Source organism: Pelobates fuscus, chromosome 2 (assembly GCF_036172605.1).
Source record: "Pelobates fuscus isolate aPelFus1 chromosome 2, aPelFus1.pri, whole genome shotgun sequence".
Taxonomy (NCBI): Eukaryota; Metazoa; Chordata; class Amphibia; order Anura; family Pelobatidae; genus Pelobates; species Pelobates fuscus.
Window position 1 is genome coordinate 61,901,150 of NC_086318.1, and position 21,470 is coordinate 61,922,619.

The window sequence follows — 21,470 nt, forward strand, 5'->3', positions numbered from 1 at the left end:
AATGAAAATATAACAATTTACATAGCTTGTACATTGAAACATAAAATGCCACCATCTGATTCTCCCTCTTTACTCTGCATATTTTTAAATCTTTAGACGAAATGTCGCTAAGCTCAGTCCTCAGTGGCATCGAAAAGGTCTGAGATGTGGAATTTTAATAATTAGCAGATAATTAACTTTGTTCTCCAGATCCTAGCTGTCCTACTGTTTAATGAGTTGGCTATATATCATTCAGAGGTGCAGGCTGTGGGGCCAAACCCTATTAATGCATGTTAGAAGCGGACAGGCTTCAAAGCTAAATCTTGCGTCCCATTAGACAGTTATGCTCTGTACCAAAGGCTTCCAACCCAGGGTTCAACACAATCCAACAGCTTGGATTTAGAAAAATAACTATTCTGTTTAATGGGGATAAGAATGAAATCTGTACCATGGCAGATCTTGTCTAACTGTAACCAATGCCAAACAAATTAACAAGAGATTTAAAGTCCCACAAAAATCCCACCTATACGAATGTTTGCTGAATGACAAATGTTACAAGTGTCAATTATTTTACATTTTGAAAGATATTTTACAGTTGCCTCATCCCACTATTCTGCTTACCAACAGTGGAAGAAATGGGAGAAGCATTTATCTATCCGCTGTATCCCAACTCATCCATGAACTGTTCGTTAGTGCATAACATCCTACCCAAAATCATCCTGTTCTGGATGCCCAGGACAAGTCTTGCTCCTGATGATCTTGGCTCTGGGTACATAACATTCTACCCAAGACCGTTGTGACTTTCGGTGCCTTGCCTATAAGATCCTACTATAGCTAGACTCAGGATATGTGGTGCATAACATGCTACCCCAGCCTATCCAAATGAGGTGTGTTTTGTGCATAATATTCTCCAACTTATCCAGAGATTTGCACAAAATATTTGACTAGTGGTCATCTTTGTTGTTAGCATTTGGCACACAGCATAATGGGCACCTCTGATGCACTATTCCTCAACATTTAGCATGGAGTATAATTTGCAAGATTTAGTAGTTATATTAGAATATTTTGGGATTACTATGATGTTAAAATAGATAAATAATAATGATAATTGCTTTTTATGAAATACTTACAGTAACTCTGTATAGTAAATTTATTTATTACTGGTATTTATAAAGCACAAACATATTCAGCAGCACTGAAAATGTTGGCCCTTTATAAATGGGGAAACAATACAATATGAATAGACCGATACAAAAAGGCAGATGGCCTTCGTAATCTAACTAAGTAAATATATGAAAGCACACTGGAAGATAAAACATGGAAATATTTATAGGATTTTCTTTTTTAGGATGGTCTTAATTAGGGGTATTTTGATACGCTCCTAGCATGGGGCTTGACAAATTTGCTTGGAATCTAGGAGCCAGGTTTTACAATGTCAAAATTCCAATTCTTAAAAGGACACTATAGTCACCAGAACCACTACAGCTTAATGTAGTTGTTCTCATGCAGATAATCTGTCCCTGCACACTTTTACATAGCTGCCTTTCAACACTTCTAGTGACAGCCACTCAGACGGCCTCTGGAATGCATCCTGGGTCAGTGCTGCACAGTACCTATGTATAGCGTCTCCACGCCCTGCATCAATGCATCTCTATGGAAAGATGCTTATTGGCACAACATGGCGTTTTGCCACACATGCGCAGTAGCCTCCCAATGCCTTCTATGTGAAAGATTGATGATAGTCATGGAGACAGGGCCAACTGCGGAGAGATCAGTACAGCGTGGGAGAAAAAGGTGAGTAAAAAACCCTTTCCCATGTGATTGGAGGGGGACCAGTCATCTAAACACGCTCACTGACACACACACACTCAGACGCGTGCACACACACTCACTGACACAGCAATAATCACACACATTTATGGGACCACCCAGCCTCCCAACCTTGGTTCAGCTTTCCCTGTGGTCCAGCGGGGCTTCAGTCATCTCCCTGCACTGCTCCATAGAGCGCTGTTTAGTGATGCCGGGGCCGGAATGACGTCATATTCCAGCTTCTGGCATCACTGGAGAGCGCGCAAGGGAGGTTACAGCTCCCACACGCGCCCGCCTTAAACCTCAAGTCTGTGCACACACCAACGCTCTCACTCGCAAGGCCGCTCGCCCACACTCTTACGGAGCTTGCCGGCCGACCAACCGACCACCCACAAACATGCCCATGCTCTTTATGAGCCTGCCGGCCACCCGCCTCCACTAATAGACAGCTGGCCACCTCGGAGGCTGAATGGGTCAGCAAATACCAGACGCCAGGACAAAAACCCTAGTCGCCACGGCGACCTGGGATTTGTCGACCCCTATCCCTAGCATAAACAAACAAACAAACAAAAATGGTCCAGCACACTTCCAAAGTGTAATGTGTTGTTTATGAGCACATAGCAAGAAGACAAATGGTGGTAACGTTTCATCTAACATGGTGCTCTTTGTCAAGCCATTAAATACTGAATGAACAAAAACGTACAGTACACTTAATTCAGGTACATAGCAAAAGCATACTATAGCAAAAGCATACAATGATGCAGTCCCAAGATCACATGACAATGAAACATTACATAGGCATTATTCAATGGCGGGTACAACGGAGTGATATTAGGTTTGACCAAGACCACGTGTTAGGCAAAATGTTGGCACTATTTGTGCGTCCTGATATACAAAAACACTTCAAACTTTGTGCTATGCCATTTTTTGTCTGTTAAGTTTTCATCACTGATATGGAGAGGCCAGGGGATTACTTCACCATGTCATGTACTCAACCATTTTTTTTTTTTTTATTTTGCCCCTAGTACAATAGCAACCAGTTGATGCTTTTCAAATAAAAAGTTATCAACAAACGTTTGTCAAAGAAAATATACATAGAAATAACGTTAGACCTTATTTACTTACTTAAAAATACAGATTACAATTGCCACCTATATTGTAGGTATGTTCTTGATCACCTAGTGACAAGTGCAGCAGAATGTTGGCAATATACAGATATATTACTACTATACAGGCTGCATATAGACAAATTATTTTGTCATGATCTGTTTTGGTTGTAAAATGTTAAGGCTCTACCTTGTGGTAATAAACACTACTGTTAAAAGATGCTTTATAAATGGGTTAACTAATCAAATACATGCACCTTGTAGTAAAGAACTCATAGACTTTACCTGAATATTGTCAAACTTTAAACCTGGCATGGTGAGCTTCTCCTTGTCAATAAACACATTGCTGTACTGCTGAGTGGCTACAGTAATTAGCAAGTTTCTAGTATCTTCTGACGGCAGCCAAGCATCATTCCTTCTGTCCATTTCACTCATGTTTAATGCTGTGGCAAAGGGATCATCACTTCCAGCAAAAACACTATGAATCTGAGAGAACGGCTTTGGAGACTGGGGGATCTCTAAAGATGTTGGAGAACCACTTGACTCAAGTGATTTACTTCCAACAAAAAAGTTGACGCTAGCAGGTTCTTGGAAAGTTGCAGTTGTTTGGGTTGCAGGAGCAGAGCTCCGCTCACTAACAGATGGAGTCGCGTTTGGATTGCTCACTGAGATGAAAGAAGAAGTGGTGAAGGAATCAAAAAACTCGGCAGCCGAAGAGTGGGTACTAACATTATCCGAGAAAAAATTACTTAAACTGGGACTGGGCTGGACAACTTGTGCAAGAGTCTGTACAGGGCCTTTAATCTCAGCTCCAAAACTAGATGATTTTACCAATTGAGGTTCAAATACGTCATTTACTGAAAAAGGTTGCTGTGCATTAATTTGACTGAATATAGTACAAACAGGGATGGGTTCCTTCGCTTGAGATGGTTTATTAACCGGAGTAACTAATTCTTCTTGGTGTTCACCACTTGTCACTGGAATATTTTTATTTATGGTTTCAGTTTCAAGACTTATCTCTGAAGACTTTGTAGACTCTTCTGGAGAGGGTGGGACCTCAGAAGCAGAATTCTCAGGTGTTACGTCAGGCTCTGAGTTTCTCTGTTTATGCACATCCATATGGTATTCCTTGTCCATGTCGTGCCCAAATCCAAGAGGGTTACTATTTTCAATCTCATCAACGATATCTTGTAGGCAACCAAGCTCGCCAACGTCATCTTCGCTAACGTTGGGAGAATCAGAAATAATTACACTCTCCATCATTTGTTCATTCAGCTTATCCAACAAGTTTCCGGAGTCTTCTGACAAGGTGACATTTTCTTCAGACTCAAATGTGTCTGCATCAAGGTCAATAGTTTCTTCATGAAAAAGGACTTCCTCCTGATCTTCTTGTGTGATGTCTTGGTGAAACTCTGCATTCAGAGAAGACTCTACTTCATTTGTGAGGTTTGTTCTACTGTCATCTTCATTATTAACAGTAGGATTCTCCATTATTCCTTTAAAAAACAAAAACAAAAAAAAAACCACAATTATACATTAACAAAATCCTAATCCAAACATTTAGCTACATTTGACATTACTTCTGAAACATCAGATTTGTACTTCACATATTTAACACTGGATCAGAACAGTGTACAACCTTGCAAGGGGCATGTCTAAAACCAAAATGATGTATGATTTAGATACACCATCTCAAATATTGGCCAATAGTTGCTGAAAAACGTCCATGATTCGACAGCCATCACTTTACAAAAGAAATTTGGAAGTTGTAGCCTATTAACATCTAGGGAGCCACAGTTTAAGGTCCCTGATATAGATAATGTGTTCAGTCAATACTGTCACAATGGGAGAGGTAAGCATATTCAATAAACTCCTACCCAGCAAAGGATTATGGGTGAAGTAGTTAATTTATGCACAAATCTGAATTGAATTGCGTCTCACTTTCTTCTGATTAACGACAGCATCACTGATGATTTTCCATGAATGAAGCTATAGATGAGACAGAAACTTATGCATTTCTATGGACGAACCAATAAAATGAGATTAATACGTTTAAGGAGTGCATCTACAGAGTGGTCTTACACAATGCGAGTTTCGTTAAAGGAAGAAGTTTTCCCACATGGTGCAGCTGCGAGAGAGGGTAGTCTTATAAGTTCAAGACTTTTAGAAAACTCTGTATTTGCAAAGAACAAGGACTGTTACCTATGCAAAGAATATTGAATTATACAAGGCTTGGAATGACCCACCAATAAAGCAGACGACATTTACATTTAGCAATGTTTTTAGTTGTAAGAGATTTTATAGTGATACTGTTATATATTAAATTGCACCTTTACATCAAGATTCAGATCAGCAGGATGTTTTAAACAATTAAAAAAATGTTTACCACTCTAATTATAAAACATCAACATATTAAGCAGTGGTGTAGGGTTTCAGCCCATATAAAAGGGGCACACTATGCAACCTAGCTAGTACAGCTCGCTAGAACCACCTGGTTGTAAATCAAACAATTTAAAAACAATCTGATTTAAACTGAGCCTTTTCCTGGCACTGAGAAACCGCTTCCATCTTGGCCAGCCTGAGAATGTGGAATTGACCCTTCTATGAATCTTGCCCAACTTGGACATTATTGATTGGCTGAACGTTTTGGAGGCAGCACTCTCAGTCAATCAATGGCATCCCGAGTAGACAAAATTGACATTCATAAAAAAGAATTTCTAATTCATTACCATTGAGGCTGAACACAATTGTATTCCTAGCACTATAGCTCCCTATAGTGCAACCCTATCTCTGTCAACCCAACTCCCGCAGCGCAGAACCCTTATGTCACTTACCTGAATCCACCGCTGATGTCCATCAGCGCTGGGTTAGGCTCCATCTTGGCCCCTCCTTCACCGATGTCGGGGAACTTATGCATTCCTATAGGGTTTTGGGTGAAACTGGATGTCCAAATGCATAGAGTGAGGACGACAAGCATCAGGTGACCAAAAGTCCCTCTAGTTACTGTCTGGTAGACAGCCACTAACGGTGGTGTTAACCCTGGATAGTAAATATTGCAATTTCAGTTACTGCATTTGTGACGGAGCTCCTGTACTCCAACCGAGTACTTCCGGCCAGTTCGCTTCCTAGCCGCTTGCAGGGACCCTAGAACGCCTCAGCCCCAGTCGCTGAAGCTTGACTGGAGTCCTTCTGGAGCTTTTCCACCCAACCAGGTTGCAGTTCTCCTTTCAGGGAGGTATTGCCCCCTCTGCCTCAAACACTGCAACCCTGCTACCAGGCAGGTATCCACATCCGCCTGCAACCACTTGCAGCTCTCAGGCCTAGCTCTCTTGCCTTAGCTCAGGGCTAGAAGAATCCTTCAACCAGCAAACAGGTCCGAAGACTGTCACTGGGATCCCTACAATTCCATACAGGACTAGCCCATATGTTGATTACATTAAGCTTACAATGACAACTCAAAAAAAATACAAACACTCAAATTAGACAACATACAGGAAATGTATAATAACATTTATAAAGGGGTGGGAAAGACAATAATTAACACAAAACATCTCTCCTGCTTGCATAAATAGCAATATGAAAATCTACCAGGTAGTGAATACAGCATTTGCTAGATCCTTGCAACCAACAGGTGGCTCTGTACAGGCTCCACAGCCCAATCCACCTAGTTGATTGCAAGCATTAGCAATACAGGAGAGCACACTAACATTTAACACTTAATTACATTACACACACCCGCATCTATAATGGGTACAGGTTGACTAAAACATAAGAAAAGTCCTGCAATCTACATAAATAGTATGTCTGAAGGTCCAGGTGATGGTGACTACCATCACAGCAATAATTACAATAGCAGGGTTAAACTGACAGGGGCACTGCACCCAGACCACTTCAATTAGCTGAAGTGGTATTGGTGCCTATAGTGTCTCTTCAAATGGTCTGATTATGAAACAGGGCATGGAATCAGTGGATTCTAGGTAACCTAACCACTACAGAAAATAATCAGCTCAGGTCCTTGTTTTTGTGGCTTTTTCTGAGCATTAAAAAAAAATAAAAAAATATTATGAGCACATTTTCAAATTATTGAGATCACTTCCAGATCTATTCACATAACAGTTAATAGTGGTGAACTGAAACCCAAGATGAAAAATTTGGTACCGAATATCTGGACTTGGAAATATTCACAAGCATGTGATTTAAGATTGGATTTTCCAGTTCAGTGTTCCATTCACCGCCATCTGTTTTGTAAATAAATAATTTTGTGTTATGACATAGTATGTTTTATTTGCCATTAGCCAAAATGCATGTGATCAATTCTTCATAATGCTCTCCAATGTGCCAGTTTTGATTCAAACAAACAATCAATTGCACCAAAAGCAGGAGAGTGGAAGCTAAAAGATCACTTGTATTTGGGCTTAACCCAAGGAGAAGTAGTTTTTTTTATAATTCTTTATTTTTGACGTGCGTGAGGGTTACATGCATTCTCACTTTGCCACAACAGCAAAAACAAGATACGTTTTAACATGAAGCTGAACAGTGATGGCATATAGTCAATACTGGTGCACATTTTTGTTAGGAATTAAGATAGGTACACATTTAAACTTAGATGTAGTACGATTATAGAAAACAGCAAATCAGTTAGCTAACAGGCTTAATTATGTATGTGATTAGGTTAGCAGAGTATGCTGCACATTTTCTATAGGTACATATACATATGAGAGCTTGTATAGCACGGATTTTTCCCTTATGAATGATTAGTAAAGGAGAACATAGTGACATATATAGAGCAAGCAGTTTGTAAAGACATTCCATGAGAGTATACATGCCACTAATATTAGGTTGAAGCTAGAACATGAAATGTCGGGATTACATCACTTTTTATAATTAAGGTAAACGGGTTTGCTGAGACATTCTACGAGGCATTACTGGTAATGGTAACATGTAACTGGAACCTAACTTGTCAGGATTACTGCCCTTTTTATAGTCACTGACAGCAAGATAGATGATTATGATGCGCTTGTAATTTGTGCTAGGATGCTATGTGTGATGCCCTGCGTATCACATTTTTAACTATAGATATAATTCAACAGTGTATCTGCGAGTCATAAAACAAGTCCATGTTGCCACAAGAGAAAGTACTGGCTAGTAGTACAACACATATCAAGCACTTGTATAGCAATAGTTAACAGCACTATTTTCCGTAGATTCAGCGTATGTTGTGTGCAGATCTGTCTTGAGGCCAGGGGGTCCCGGGCAAGAGGCTGCCTTTTCAAGCGTGGGTACGGTACCTGTCTGAGAGCTTGCGCCAGTCGAGGGATTGAAACCTGTAGGCGGTCAGGCCGAGGTTCAGGCGAGCTGTGGATGCCAGCAGCGCTGAGCTTCCGTGATTGTTGGGTCGCGTATAGCTTGCTGTACAGGCACCATATCAGAGCTGCAGTCCCGGTCACCTTTCAGACGGTGCCCCGCAGGGGCCAGGCAGAGCTCCTTCATGGTGGATTTTTCAGCTGGCTTGTGGTCGTCGCCTGAGCTCAGCTCGATCTGCGCAGGTCAACCCCCTGCATTTCAAGCTTGTGGAAAGCCGAGACCGCGGGGGCTCAGGAGGTGAGTGTCCTGTTGAGGCTCTGTGTGTCTTGCGTGTTTCATGTGGCTTTATGGGTCGAGCCAGCTTATATCGGCGGGCTGCCTCGTGCAAGATGTGTGCGGGGGGAGTTCAGTTTTCGGTTCCCGCGCATATGGCCTCCGCCATCTTGGATGCAGGCCTTAGGCCGTGAAGTCTCCGGGCCTTAGTTGTGCGTTGGTGGGTAAGTGTGGCTGCAGGTTGTGGACCGGGATTACTCCCACCGGTCCAGAGGGGGGGGAACAGGGCCGGGTCCGCCAATGATCTGTGTGCCTGCTGGGCCCCTTTAGACAGGATAGTGGAGCAGCGGCCGTCCACTACACTCACTGCCGGGAAGGTCCCGCTTGGAACAGCGAGGACCTCTCCTCCGAGGGACTAAAACTCGGAGAGCAAGCCTCGCCTCGGATCCGGTGCCCCCTGCACATGGTGGGTCGCGGTTGTTGGTGGTTATATTCCCTTAAATGCTTGGGTTATAGGCTTATTTGTTGGTGGTTTGCAGGAGCGGACTTTCCCTGCGACCGTCCAGCATGGCGGTCCGGCCCCGCCCCCCTGGAGAAGTAGTTTTAAAGAGAGAAGAAAGGAGTGCCCTAAATATAACCTTTAATAGTAATAATAAAATGTAATATAAATATCCTTGGTGAGATTAGTACTCAAATAATAGTCAACTAAGGTATATACACACTCTGATAAGAAACTATCAATAGGAAAATATGTAGAGATACCCTGTGAAAACGAGAATAATTGTAATCGGTAGCGGTGAAGTTAAACCGATCCGAGGCGCGAAAATGAATTATTAAATAAAGATAGAATAAATGCTAAGTCTCAAGATCTCCGAAGGCCGCTGATGCGCACGTATCACCCACAGCTCATTAGAGGGGATTCTAACTTTATTTAATAATTAATTTTCGCGCCTCGGATCCCGTGATTAACTTCACCGCTACCGATTACAATTATTCTCGTTTTGGGGGGGATTGGATTACAAGTATCTACTACCCAGCATATAGCTATTCTACTAGACAGTATATTATAACAAGCTTAGATTTGACAGCTTAGCAGTGCTGACGGCTTTTGACCACATACCGTTTTAAGTATTAAGGTGGATACAATGTTCTCGTGCAGCCACACATATTTGTTTCTTTTGCAACGGTCTTCATGCATTTCTCGTGCCTTCATTACTTTTAGAGACACGAGACATGTATGCTTTACTTACAAACTCTGTAGCAATAAATGTGTACACAATTATCGGCTTAACCTCATGCAACTAATGAGAATTGCAAAACATTAGTTTTGCAGACAGTATCAGATTAAGGTCTCTGTAAACTTCTGAACAGGACTGGTTACCAATTTGGATACACGTTAGACTATTACCGACTAACTCATTAAAAAAATCTCTCCTCAATCTGATACAGTACTGTTATAGGGCTTAGACATTATCTCTGTTCGGTAAAAGAGCATGGTAATGATTGTACAGCTGGTTTAACAAGCTCTATCTTATTCAGCCACTGTGGATTGCAAAACTTGGTTTTGCACACATTATTAGGTTAAGGTCTCCGAAAACTTAGGAACAGGACCTTTTTTCCAATTGTATATACTTCAGTTTCTTTTCAGTTTACTTTTTTGGTTTAACTTGAGTGGTGAAGGTCTCTGAGAATCTAAGAACAGGACCTTCTTCCAAAGTGTATATACTTCAGTTACTCACCAATTCATTTAATTGTATATATTTTAGTTACCTATCAGCATGCATATACCCTAACAACATTATGTGAAAACGGATTGATTAGACCGCATACACCTTAGTGTATTACTTTTTACACGTACCCTTTATAGTGTATTACTGTGTACACGATTTTTATAACTAGGGGCAACTACCCAGTTTTTGTGGCTTGCAAAACTATTTCTTGCATACACCACTAGATGAGGTTTCTGTATACCTTTAAACAGAACTTGTTCACATCCCTGTATTCCATTATTTCTGTGTTCACAGGGGGTATCTACATATTTTGCTATTGATAGTTTATTATCAATCAGTGTGTATATACCTTAGTTGACTATTATTTGAGTACTACTCTCACCACGGATATTTATATTACATTTTATATATATTTAGGGCACTCATTTCTTCTCTCTTTAAAACTAATCAATTGCACCAGTTCCACTCTCTTAGCTAATGAATGATTTTGTTTACACACCACCATGCTCAGTGATTGCCTAACCTGGCCAGATGATTCTGAACCATCATACCCTTTTGATGCTCAGCCAGCTATTAGCGTTACTAGCCAAGTACCATATGAAATGAAGTTCATAAACCATCTTTGGGTTCCAAGGCGACCTGTCACAGCCCAAAATAATTGTTATACAATTCCTAAACTTGTTCTCTACTAAAGATCTCTCACCTACATTTCCTTCTTGTTATTTGGTTGCTCTCCCCCTCGATGCCCTCCCTGGTAAAAGTGTACTTCAGCGTATTTTATTATTTTTCAATTTTACTAAAAAGCAAATAATGTATTTTATTATTAAAGTAAAAACATTGTGCCTAGTAAAACCATTGTGTCTGGGATAATAGGCAAGAGCTCCGGACCGCCGTAGGCTCTGGGGTGGGTGCTGTGTATCCATTGGGGAGGCCTGCATTGGGTGCTGTATATGCATAGTACACTGAGTGCTGTGTGTTCAAAGGAACACCTTGCAACGGGTGCTCTGTGTGCCCATAATGAATGCTGCTCTGCCAAGGAATACCCTTTGCATTGGGTGCTGTCCTGCACCAAGTACCATCTGTGCCAATGAGGGTGCCCTGCAATGTCTGTGCTGTCTGTGCCAGTGAGGTAACTCTGCAATGGTTGCTGTCTGTGCCAGTGAGGGTGCTCTGCAATGGGTGCGGTCTGTGCCAGTGAGGTAGCTCTGCAACGGGGTGAGGGTGCTCTGCAAATGGGTGCTGTCTGGGCCAGTGAGGGTGCTTTGCAATGGGTGCTGTCTGGACCTGTCTGGCTACACCGATGAGGGTGCTCTTCAAAGGGTGTGCACCATAATAGCAATGCAAAAAAAAAAACGCTATAACACACGGGAAAAAAACGGCAAATAATAAAATACGCTAAAATACACTTTTACCGCCCTCCCTACTGCGTTTTTATAGCCCACCTCTTTGTAAGCTTTCTGTAAGCTCCTTTGAGCAGAGTCCTCATCAACCTATTGTTCCTGTGACATTTTGTAATGGTCTCTTTTATTGTTAAATGTACCCCTTTTATAATATTGGAAAGTCTGGCAGAATATGTTGGCGCTATATAAATGCCAGTAATAATAATGAAATGTCATAGGCATGTATAAGATAAGGTCAGGGAATAATAAAAGTCTTTCAAAATATTGGGCAGACTAGATGGGCCGAATGGTTCTTATCTGCCGTCACATTCTATGTTTCTGTCATTTTACCCTGGTACTGTAACCAACAGAGCTACTTCCCATGTATGTACAGCAATCAGGGCCAGAAGAAGCATGTTTCAAGCATGGTCAGACAGTACTAATGACATCCTGCACCCCCAAACACACCCAAGGGTTGCACTCACCTGCAGCCACTGGTACCTTCCCTTCCCCAAAACAGCAGCTACCGGCATTTAATGCGCATGCGCGAAACACATCAGCCCATGCCAGAAGAGCACGGCATTTTCCACCGCGCCTGCGCACTGCCGTGACGTCACCAGCATTCCAACGCTTCTAATCCTATCACGGAATGGGCAGAACAGTGACAGCGTGCACGCGTGCGCAGAACGGTTGCCTGTTTTTTTTCTTTCTTTTTTTCGTTCTTGTCAACCAACTTTATTTGTAGAAGAAAAAAACAAAACAAACAAACAAAAAAATCAATAACCAGGAAGAGAATCCGGCTGCTACGGGTGTCGGAGTGTATCAAAATTAGTCTCCAGATTCTTTCCGAGGAGAAGATTTGCAGGTGGTACCAGAGAAGGGATAGAGGAGTGGGATAGTAATGGAGGACGATGCACCAGTTATCTATGGACTGGAATTCCAGGTGAGCTGGTACTGTCACAAAGTGTTGCAACTGGAGAGGTGACGTCATATATGATGTAATGCATCCCTGTGGGGGTTTAAATTGAAAAACCTTAAAAAAATCACCTAGAATAGATCAAATTTACTCTTTGAAATAAATAAAAAAATAACAGTCTGTCCTATTTTATAATCTGATACTTCTAATGTTCTCCCCCTTACCTTATATTCAATGACTATTCAGATACTAATAATTTAATGAAACCAGGTATTTAATAGGATGCATACATGCACATTGCTCCTAGTTTTAATTTATTATATAGGCAATGCATGAAACATATCAAAAAGTATTAAAAAACAAAACAAAACAAGATATGCTCATCTTTTACATTCTAGAAGGTTTGGAACTCCAGTAGTAGAAATGAGTTCTCTTCAGGGCAGGATGTGTAGCTATGTGTCAGGCTGTCCAGTAATACATGGCAACGATAGGTGGCTTAGCAGTAGCACAATGTGCAGAATGGGTGATACAATTGGAATGGTCCCTTTTTAAATGTGAGCGTATCAGCCAGGTATGCATGCACAACAGACTTAACTGCTGCAATTGTCTCGCCCTGCCTCCTCAGTTAAGGCTGCTACACAAAATGCTCTTGAAGCACGCTTATACAGGCAGAAAAGCAGCTTAAGGAGACACTATAGGCACCCAGACCACTTCATCTCATTGAAGTGGTCTGGGTGCACTGTTCATGACCCCCTTAGTCCTGCAATGTAAGTCATTGCAGTTTTTGAGAAACGGTAATTTTTACATTACAGGACTAAGACTGCCTCTAGTGGCTGTCTATCAGACAGCCACTAGAGACGCTTCCAGGAATTTATCGGACTTTGGGTCCCATCATTTAGGAGACCCTAAATCATGAGTACAGCCAGTGTCGGTGAAATCCCCATAAGAAACCTTTGAGGGAAAGCTTCCCTATGGGGAGGGTAAAATGCGTTCACGCAATAGGTCACCCCTATCAGAGGAGGAGGGGCATCAACCCAGCACTGAGGGACATGAAGTAACTGCTGGAGTGGGGACAAAAAGGCAATATTGTGTTTGGAATGCAATTTTGTATTCCTAACAATATAAAATTCCTTTAAGGAACACCTCAAACATCATAACCACTACAGCATGTGGTAGTGGTTATGGTGTCAGGAGTGCTCTAGCTCCCACCCAATGTAAGTAGCCAAGCTGTTTGCTCTACCCCCTCTAACTACCGTCCCATATCCCTGCTCCCTTTTTCCTCAAAGCTTCTGGAAAGACTTGTCTTTACCCGTGTGTCTCATTTCCTCAATTCCAACTCTCTCCTTGACCCCCTTCAATCTGGCTTCCGCCCTCTCTTCTCTACAGAGACTGCGCTTATCAAAGTTACTAACGACCTAATCGCAGCTAAATCCAAAGGCCACTACTCCATACTAATTCTTCTTGACTTCTCAGCGGCCTTTGACACCGTTGATCATTCTCTCCTTCTTCAAACTCTTCAATCGCTTGGTCTCTGTGACTCTGTCCTCTCGTGGTTTTCCTCTTATCTCTCCCAACGCTCATTCAGTGTCTCTTTTTCTAATGATACCTCCTCCCCTCGTCCTGTCTCGGTTGGAGTCCCCCAAGGCTCTGTCCTTGGTCCCCTTCTATTTTCTCTTTATACTGTCTCTCTTGGCAAACTTATTACCTCTTTTGGATTCCGCTACCATCTGTACGCTGATGACACCCAGTTATATCTCTCCTCCCCGGACCTCTCCCCTGCCGTCCTGCAACGTGTCACTGCTTGCCTTTCTTCCATCTCTGACTGGATGTCCTCCCGCTTTCTGAAACTCAATCTCTCTAAAACTGAGCTCCTTGTCTTTCCTCCTCCTAATACTGATCCTCCCCTTTCGCTCTCCCTTCAAGTTTGTGCTACCCACATCAGTCCATCCTTGCAAGCGTGCTGTCTTGGCGTCATACTTGACTCTGGTCTCACCTTTGAGTATCCCAACCCTATTGACATTTCTATATTCAATTTTTTTTCTTGTTATTAAAGGGACACTCCAGGCAGCCCTTTTTACTCACCTGGTTCCAGCGCCGGGAGCCTCGTGAAGCCGCGCCCCCTATTTCGTCAAAATTACGAAATAGGGGGCGGGGCCAGGCCGCCAAGCAAGATGGTCGCATGTTAGACCAGCTCCTGGCATCCCCAACAAAATAAACATGAAAACCAGACTTTTGGCTTGAAGAGCCGGCCAGTGGCGGTGGACCTTATCGGGTGGAGAGCACCGGACCCAGGGTGAGGCTGGCCGGCCCGGTTTCAGTCCCCTGGAGGAAGAATCCTCACTGGCGAAAACGAGGCCTACTCCGGCGGTGAGTGGGGCAGACGGCCGCTGCCCCACTATCCTGCCCATCGGCGCTCAACCAAGGCCAGACCCGTCCGGTACTGGCCCCGTTCCCCCCCCTCTGGACCGGGGGGGTTATCCCGGCCCGCAATGGAGGAAAATACCACCGTCCACCGGCCACCCACCGTCCACCGGCCACCAGGCAGAAACAACAGCTCGCTGAGAATGGCCCCTACCTGCGAATCACAAGCATGACCACAAGAGATGACCCGTATGGGAAGTCCCCGACCACCTACCCACGGCTGAGGCTCAGCTGCCGCGAATGCCTCCCTGGGCCTTGACATCAGCTTGAACAGGACCCCAACTGATGGCCACGAGGAACCAGCAACATGGTACCCTGAACACACAGCACTGAGGGACTTCTGATCGCCGGCGGAGGGCATGAAAGTACCACACAGCAGATCTGCTTGCGGGGATACCCCAGCGACATCAGGCTGCCAGACCAGCTGACCCATCTTGCAGGGCACCGGTGGACTTTGTCGGTAACCTTGGCTTACCTAGAGGACTGTATGTCTAATATTATGTTGCCACCTATCTTTGATTTCACCCTTATCGGCACATGCACCCTGTGACACATTATTTTGATGCCGTCTAAAAGATCTCTACAAGGTGATTAGCTAATGATGTGCCCACATCTAAACGCACTCAGCAGATCGTGTTTAAAGCAGTACCCTGCATGAACAAATTTAGTGTTACATAAATGGTCAGTCTAGGGAGCCTACTCCTCTTCCCTGTTCCCTTTTCCTCCTTTAAATCCTGTGTGCTACTTAAACTGTCTAACAAAACACACTATGCTCTGCACCGTTTCTACCAGAGTAGACTCTAGCTTGCATCCTTTAAAACAAAAATGTGTTGTTTAACTGCATGCAACGACTAAGATTCATTATCTCTTCTTCAGCTATTGTCCCTACACGTTTGTGTACTTCATCTTGTATAGCCAGCATGTACCCAACCTGTTTTATTATTTACTGTATAAAAAAAAAATATGTGCGCACTTACTAATGCTTAACAACTGTCCGAACTCTTGAATGTTTTTATTACTTAAGAATGCTGTTGTGGCATTACAGTCATGCGATTGTTTATACATGCACATCAAAAATAAAGAATTTAAAAAAAAATAAAAAAAAAAAAAAAAAATTACGAAATAGGCGGGCGCGAGCAGGGAGCAATCAGACGCTTCCATTTGGAAGAGTCATTGCTCCCTTGTGTACATGCGCGGCTTCGCCGCACATACTTCATAGGGCGGCTTTCATGCCGCCCTATGAAGTCCTGAGCGCACTACTGCGCATGCGCGTGGTGTGCACGGCTGCGAGCTGAGCTGACTGACAGCTCAGCTCGCAGTCAGCTCGCGGTCTTTGCCCGCCCCCTCTCCTCTGCTGACAGACAGGAGAGAAGGCGCGCACACAGTGCCTTCTCTCTCCTGCACACGTCAGACGTATTTTAATACGTCTGACGTGTACATGGCCTTTTTAGGGCCCTGCATGATAGGAAGTCCCTCTGGTGGCCGTCTGAGTGACGGCCAGCGGAGGTATTCCTATCAATCAATGTAAACACTGTATTTTTTCTGAAAATACAGTGTTTACATTAGATTGCCTGCAGGGAGCTATAGATCTCACCTGAACAACTACATTAAGCTGTAGTTGTTCAGGTGACTATAGTGTCCCTTTAAGACACACCTAATAGTCAAAAATATGGAAATAATTATACATATATTACAAAATCAGTTTCAATTAAAAAAACTGAAATGTCTTGATTGCATAAGTATTCAACCCCTTTGCTGTGACAGCCCTAATTAAAAGTTGATGCAAACAAGTGTTTTTAAAAGTCACATAATTAGTTGAAGGAGTTTCATCTGTTTCTAATTACTGTAACTATTTACATGATCACAAATTAAATACACCTGTTTCCGGAAGGAACCAGAGTTTGTTAAAGAGCAGATCCCCACAAATGGTATCATGAAGTCCAAAAGCCTAGCAAAAAAAAAATCAGGCTACCAATTTGGGTTAGGCTTTAAAAAAAAACAATCCACAAACTATGAACATCTTCTAAAACAATGTTAATTGTCATATCCAAAAGCACAAACCATAGAATGAATATAGTCCCAAAGGTGGCAGAACAGGCAAACCAGTGTGGGGCTGAAGGTGTAGTGAAGGAAGAAAGACTTTAGGTGTTTAGTCCACTGGGCTGGATTTGCACTTGGGTGTAATCTTTATATCTGAGCGGAGGGAGAGAGGATGGTTAGACAGTAGGAGGAACCGTGAAGAAATTAGCTGTGATGGCAAATGATGAAATCCGTTCAAAGGAGATATAGAATTCAAATAAACTAAAGACAATACCAAAGGCTGATGGCAACATGTCTGCTTGCTTATGCAAGGGACTTGAATATTAAAATTGGGAAGCTAGAGCCATTATAGAAATATAATATACTAAGTATTATTGAAATTGGTATATATTGTTTAGGAAGGATAGAAAATGTAGGAAAGTGGGAGCTGTATGTTTACATGTCAAACTCAAACTGATGATCATACGAGTGAAAATGTTGAACCATTTGGCTAGAAATTTGAATTATAACAAGTGAAATGTGATAATAAAGATGATAGAGATGAACTGTTGGCACAAACTGAAAAAGCTGAACATCTGGGTAAGACCTGAATCAGTGGTGATTCTAATTGACATTGATGGGGATAAAGTGACTAGTTGTGCAGGTGTTTGGGACAGGTTTTTGAACCTGTTAAATGATACCTAATATCTCAGTGGAAGCACCAACTAAAATGGATGCTTGACTGGATACGGTATTAATGAATAATGTTGACCTCTTGTTCAAGTAAGAGAGCACTTGGGAAACCGTAATATCATGGTGTCGTTTGAGATCATTTAAAAAAAAAAAGAAGATATTAGGTTCACTAAAACATAACATTATGAAAGGGCTAATATCAACTCATTGACTGGCAGGAACTTTTCTTTGAGAAAAAACACGGAAGGTAATCAAATATTAGAAAAGTACGCTTCTCAGCATATACCATTAGGTAAATAATACAAAAGAAACAAATGAGAACCATTCAGCTTAGTAGGAAGGATCAATAAAATAATAAAATTTACCCCTTTGGACATGTGTGACAAACCAGTTTCGAAATTCCATTGCCTTACCTGTGGGAACATGACAATCTCTGTCCGTCATGTAAGGGGTAGGTGGGGGTGCAGTTTCCTGTTTTAGTCTTCTTAAGGGAATGCTACATAGGCCCCATTTCCTGGGACTTGACAGGCAGTTCCAGGATCCTGATGACATCACCATGCAATGAGGTAGTGCCGAGTAGTGGTGTAAGGAGTGTGCCACATTCAGCATTTAATAGAGCCTTAAGGACTTGGCTAAATTAAGAAACTGGTCAGTCAAATGGCAGATGAGGTTTAAAGAAACACTTTAGTATTAGTAATACAAAAGTGCTGTGGGGTCCTGGTAACTGTTTAAGTGACCTGACCAGCGCTACCAGGGTTAACTCACCTTTTTTTCAAGCACTGACTCTTTGGCTGAAATCATAAAGATCGATGATCTCAGCTAATCCAATACTTTCCCATAGGAAAGCATTGGGAGGAAAGTGCGCATGCAAAACGCAGCTCTCTGAGACGATCTGAATAAAATAGAAGTTTTTCTCTGCTATTTTACAGAAGTACCTCTAAAGGCTGTCATACTGACAGACATTAAAGGCAGGTTAACTCTTCAAAGATAACATTACCATTCATGCAGAAAAAGGTTTGGAAAGCACGGGTATAGACAACAGACTAAGCAATATCAGTCAACAGTTGCTAAAGCCAGTATGGCATTATCATGCATTAAAATAAATAGTTTTTATACAGGATTGACATATAATTTTGACTCTTCACATGCGTTCACTCACCTCCCAGCATTGGGAGGTATGTAATCGAGATGGGGTGAGCCTTCTTGGGGGCATTGCCAGTGATGCAACTTGCATCATTGGGGAGACCCACAATGGGCATGCCTAACCGAGAAAGGGTTGTGTCAGCTTGGAGTCAAGCTGCAGTGTCCCAATGCCCAATGCGCAGTGTGAGCATGTCTAATGATGTGATCATGCTCTGCTGCACAAGGACAGTTCCTGAAATCGTGATTGTCCTTTTGAAAGCAGATCTATTGAAGCCCTGCGGTCAGCATTTTTGTTTAGTAAGTATTTAAAGGACACTATAGGCACCAAGACCACTTCAGCTCATTAAAGTAGTCTGGGTGCAGTGACCCTGTCCCCTTAACTTTCTGATAAACTGCAATAATTATATTGTAGGGTGAAGACTGCCTCTAGTGGTGGAAGGCATTAGGATTTTTTTAGTGCTAGGAATACAACTTTGTATTCCAAGCACTATAGTATCCCTTTAACTGTCTCCAAATATAATATACAGCATGCTCTAGTGATTATTGTGCGTAGAATTCCTATTAATCTGTTGGGAATATTGTTTTCATATGAGTTAAATAAAGGCATATTAGGTGTCAGATCAGCTTTCATTAGTTCAGTATTTAAAGGAGCAGATGTGCTTCTGGTTTTCTGGCAGCTGTGAGTGATTAGTGAAATATATTCTTAGAATGCTTTATATAACCTATTTACTATCCCACTGACTGTAATTAAGACCATTTAAATGGATACTTCAGATGTCCCTGTTTATTTAGATAATGCATTAAAAAATAAAAGTCACTGCTGCATTATCCTATTTTGCATGTTAAATCTGGAATTTGATTTTCTCCTCTGTGTCAGGAAAAAGGAACAGTCTCTAATGAAATCCTTTGAGAATTTATTGAGCACACCCAAAGGTGTATGGCATCACACACTTATGATTATTAAATCCATAATACAGATCCACATTGCATTATTACTTGGCATCCTTTTTCATTGAAATACATTTATGAATAATACCACATGCACTAATAAATTAAAGGTCTCACTGCCACCAGCCTCTAATGCTCCAATCCATATGTTTTTTCCACTGACCACAACCTTCTTGACATCCACTCCCATAATCCACTAAATCAATCTTTGCTCACTCTTCTGTGACCAGAACCAGACTAATCTGCAATAAGAGTTACTTTGGCCTTAAATCTGAAACTCCCTTTGAATTCTCATTTTAATGAATAACTATGAATAGTGTAACTGCCAGGAAAATTGGATGCCAGATTGTGACCTCCTCCTAGACCCCTGGACAGTGTGCATGGGATGTGATCAGGGTCTGATTCTAAGCCCATGTTGGGAGTTTCACAGCCCATATCTCCCTTTCCCCCACTTTTGTCTCTATGCTCTTACCCCGCTTCACATCACACTCTACCAATATCCCCCTTCTCACAAACCCCATATACCCTTCTCACAAACTTCACAATGCCCATATTTCCATGCCCACCTTTGGCTAGCCTCCACACTCAGGACAGGCCTGTCCATTGGTCCCAGTGGGGCACATAGCTGAGCAGGGAGATCTTTTGAGGACTCTCTCTAAACCAGAGCTGGAACTTCACCTAGGCAGCTACCTTATGGGTAATCTGACTACAACCATGGTTTTAATGCCGGGAGTACACAATAAGTAGTCAAACCACATAAGAATGTTTTGACAATTAACTGAGGTTGGATGTGCACACTCTGTTATCACCTCTAAAGTTAGAATATCCTGCACTCCGCTAAACTTGATGTTGCAGGACTGCACCCAATGGCTGACCCTCTCAGCCAATGAGCTTTCCCTGTACCGTAGCACTTAACTCAATGAAGTTAAGAAGTTCCCTATGGAAGCTTCAAGCTACAGGGGAGGTGCTGATGGGCTTGTGGCAGACCCCAGGTAAGTCGTCAAAACATTATTAAAAGTGTTTTATGCCTTACTATTTGAGGGGGACAGTGGATTGTGGTGGTTATGGTGCTTGGAGTGATCCTTTAAAGTTGTCTAGGTGCCTCAAGTGCTTTTCTAATGAAGTATGCTTATGAAAAATGTATGTTGTATGACTGCACTGTAATCAATACTACTCTGCATTACACTTCTTTTTTCTATTCTTTGCTTTTTTTTTACCCCCAACAGTACATCTCTCTTTAACACAGTGCTTCAGGCAACCCTTCATCCCATCCTGTGTTTTATTTCCCTTTGGGTAATTTCTGTTCCTGTTGTGTGTTTTTGTTTTCTTTTTCTTTCAATCTGTGTATGCTTTCACTTTACAAATTCAGATATTTTATTTATTTATTTTAGGCTTGTGTAGCAATGAATATTGTTTTTGTTGTTTGCTGAAGTTACTTTCTAGTACCAGTTGAGTACTTTTTTTCTTTTTTTCCTTTTAACCCCCTTAGTGGCCAGCAAACCAGCCGTCTGTGTAAGAAATGCAATAGAAATACATAAATAAATAAGTAAAAAGGCGCTCTCACCACAATTGACGAGGCTGGGATAATTTATGGTTGTCTCATTAATGAGACAGCAAAGAAATAGCATTTTTAAATTCTCCAATGTATGCGAACACCAGACATCTGACCATATAACTTTCATGCCTATGACTGGCGGCCAACTGAGGGATCGTCCATTTAATACGATTAACTAGAGCTATTGCTGGAAGT

The 21,470-nt window shown here is 42.0% G+C and overlaps 2 protein-coding genes across 2 annotated transcripts in view; one reads left to right on the forward strand and one right to left on the reverse strand.

The window, feature by feature from the left end:
• The window catches only part of TRAPPC12 (trafficking protein particle complex subunit 12), a 92,956-nt gene extending 80,826 nt beyond the window's left edge, over positions 1 to 12,130 (reverse strand). The window contains exons 1-2 of the mRNA XM_063442200.1: positions 12,066 to 12,130; positions 3,180 to 4,390 (exon numbers count right to left, since the gene is read on the reverse strand). Coding sequence (XP_063298270.1) covers positions 3,180 to 4,385 — 1,206 coding nt within the window. The 5' untranslated portion in view covers positions 4,386 to 4,390; positions 12,066 to 12,130. The remainder of the gene's footprint in view (positions 1 to 3,179; positions 4,391 to 12,065) is intronic.
• A 221-nt stretch (positions 12,131 to 12,351) lies between these two features.
• EIPR1 (EARP complex and GARP complex interacting protein 1) overlaps positions 12,352 to 21,470 on the forward strand; it is a 274,351-nt gene continuing 265,232 nt past the window's right edge. The window contains exon 1 of the mRNA XM_063440889.1: positions 12,352 to 12,523. Within this exon, the coding sequence (XP_063296959.1) occupies positions 12,482 to 12,523 (42 nt within the window). The 5' untranslated portion in view covers positions 12,352 to 12,481. The remainder of the gene's footprint in view (positions 12,524 to 21,470) is intronic.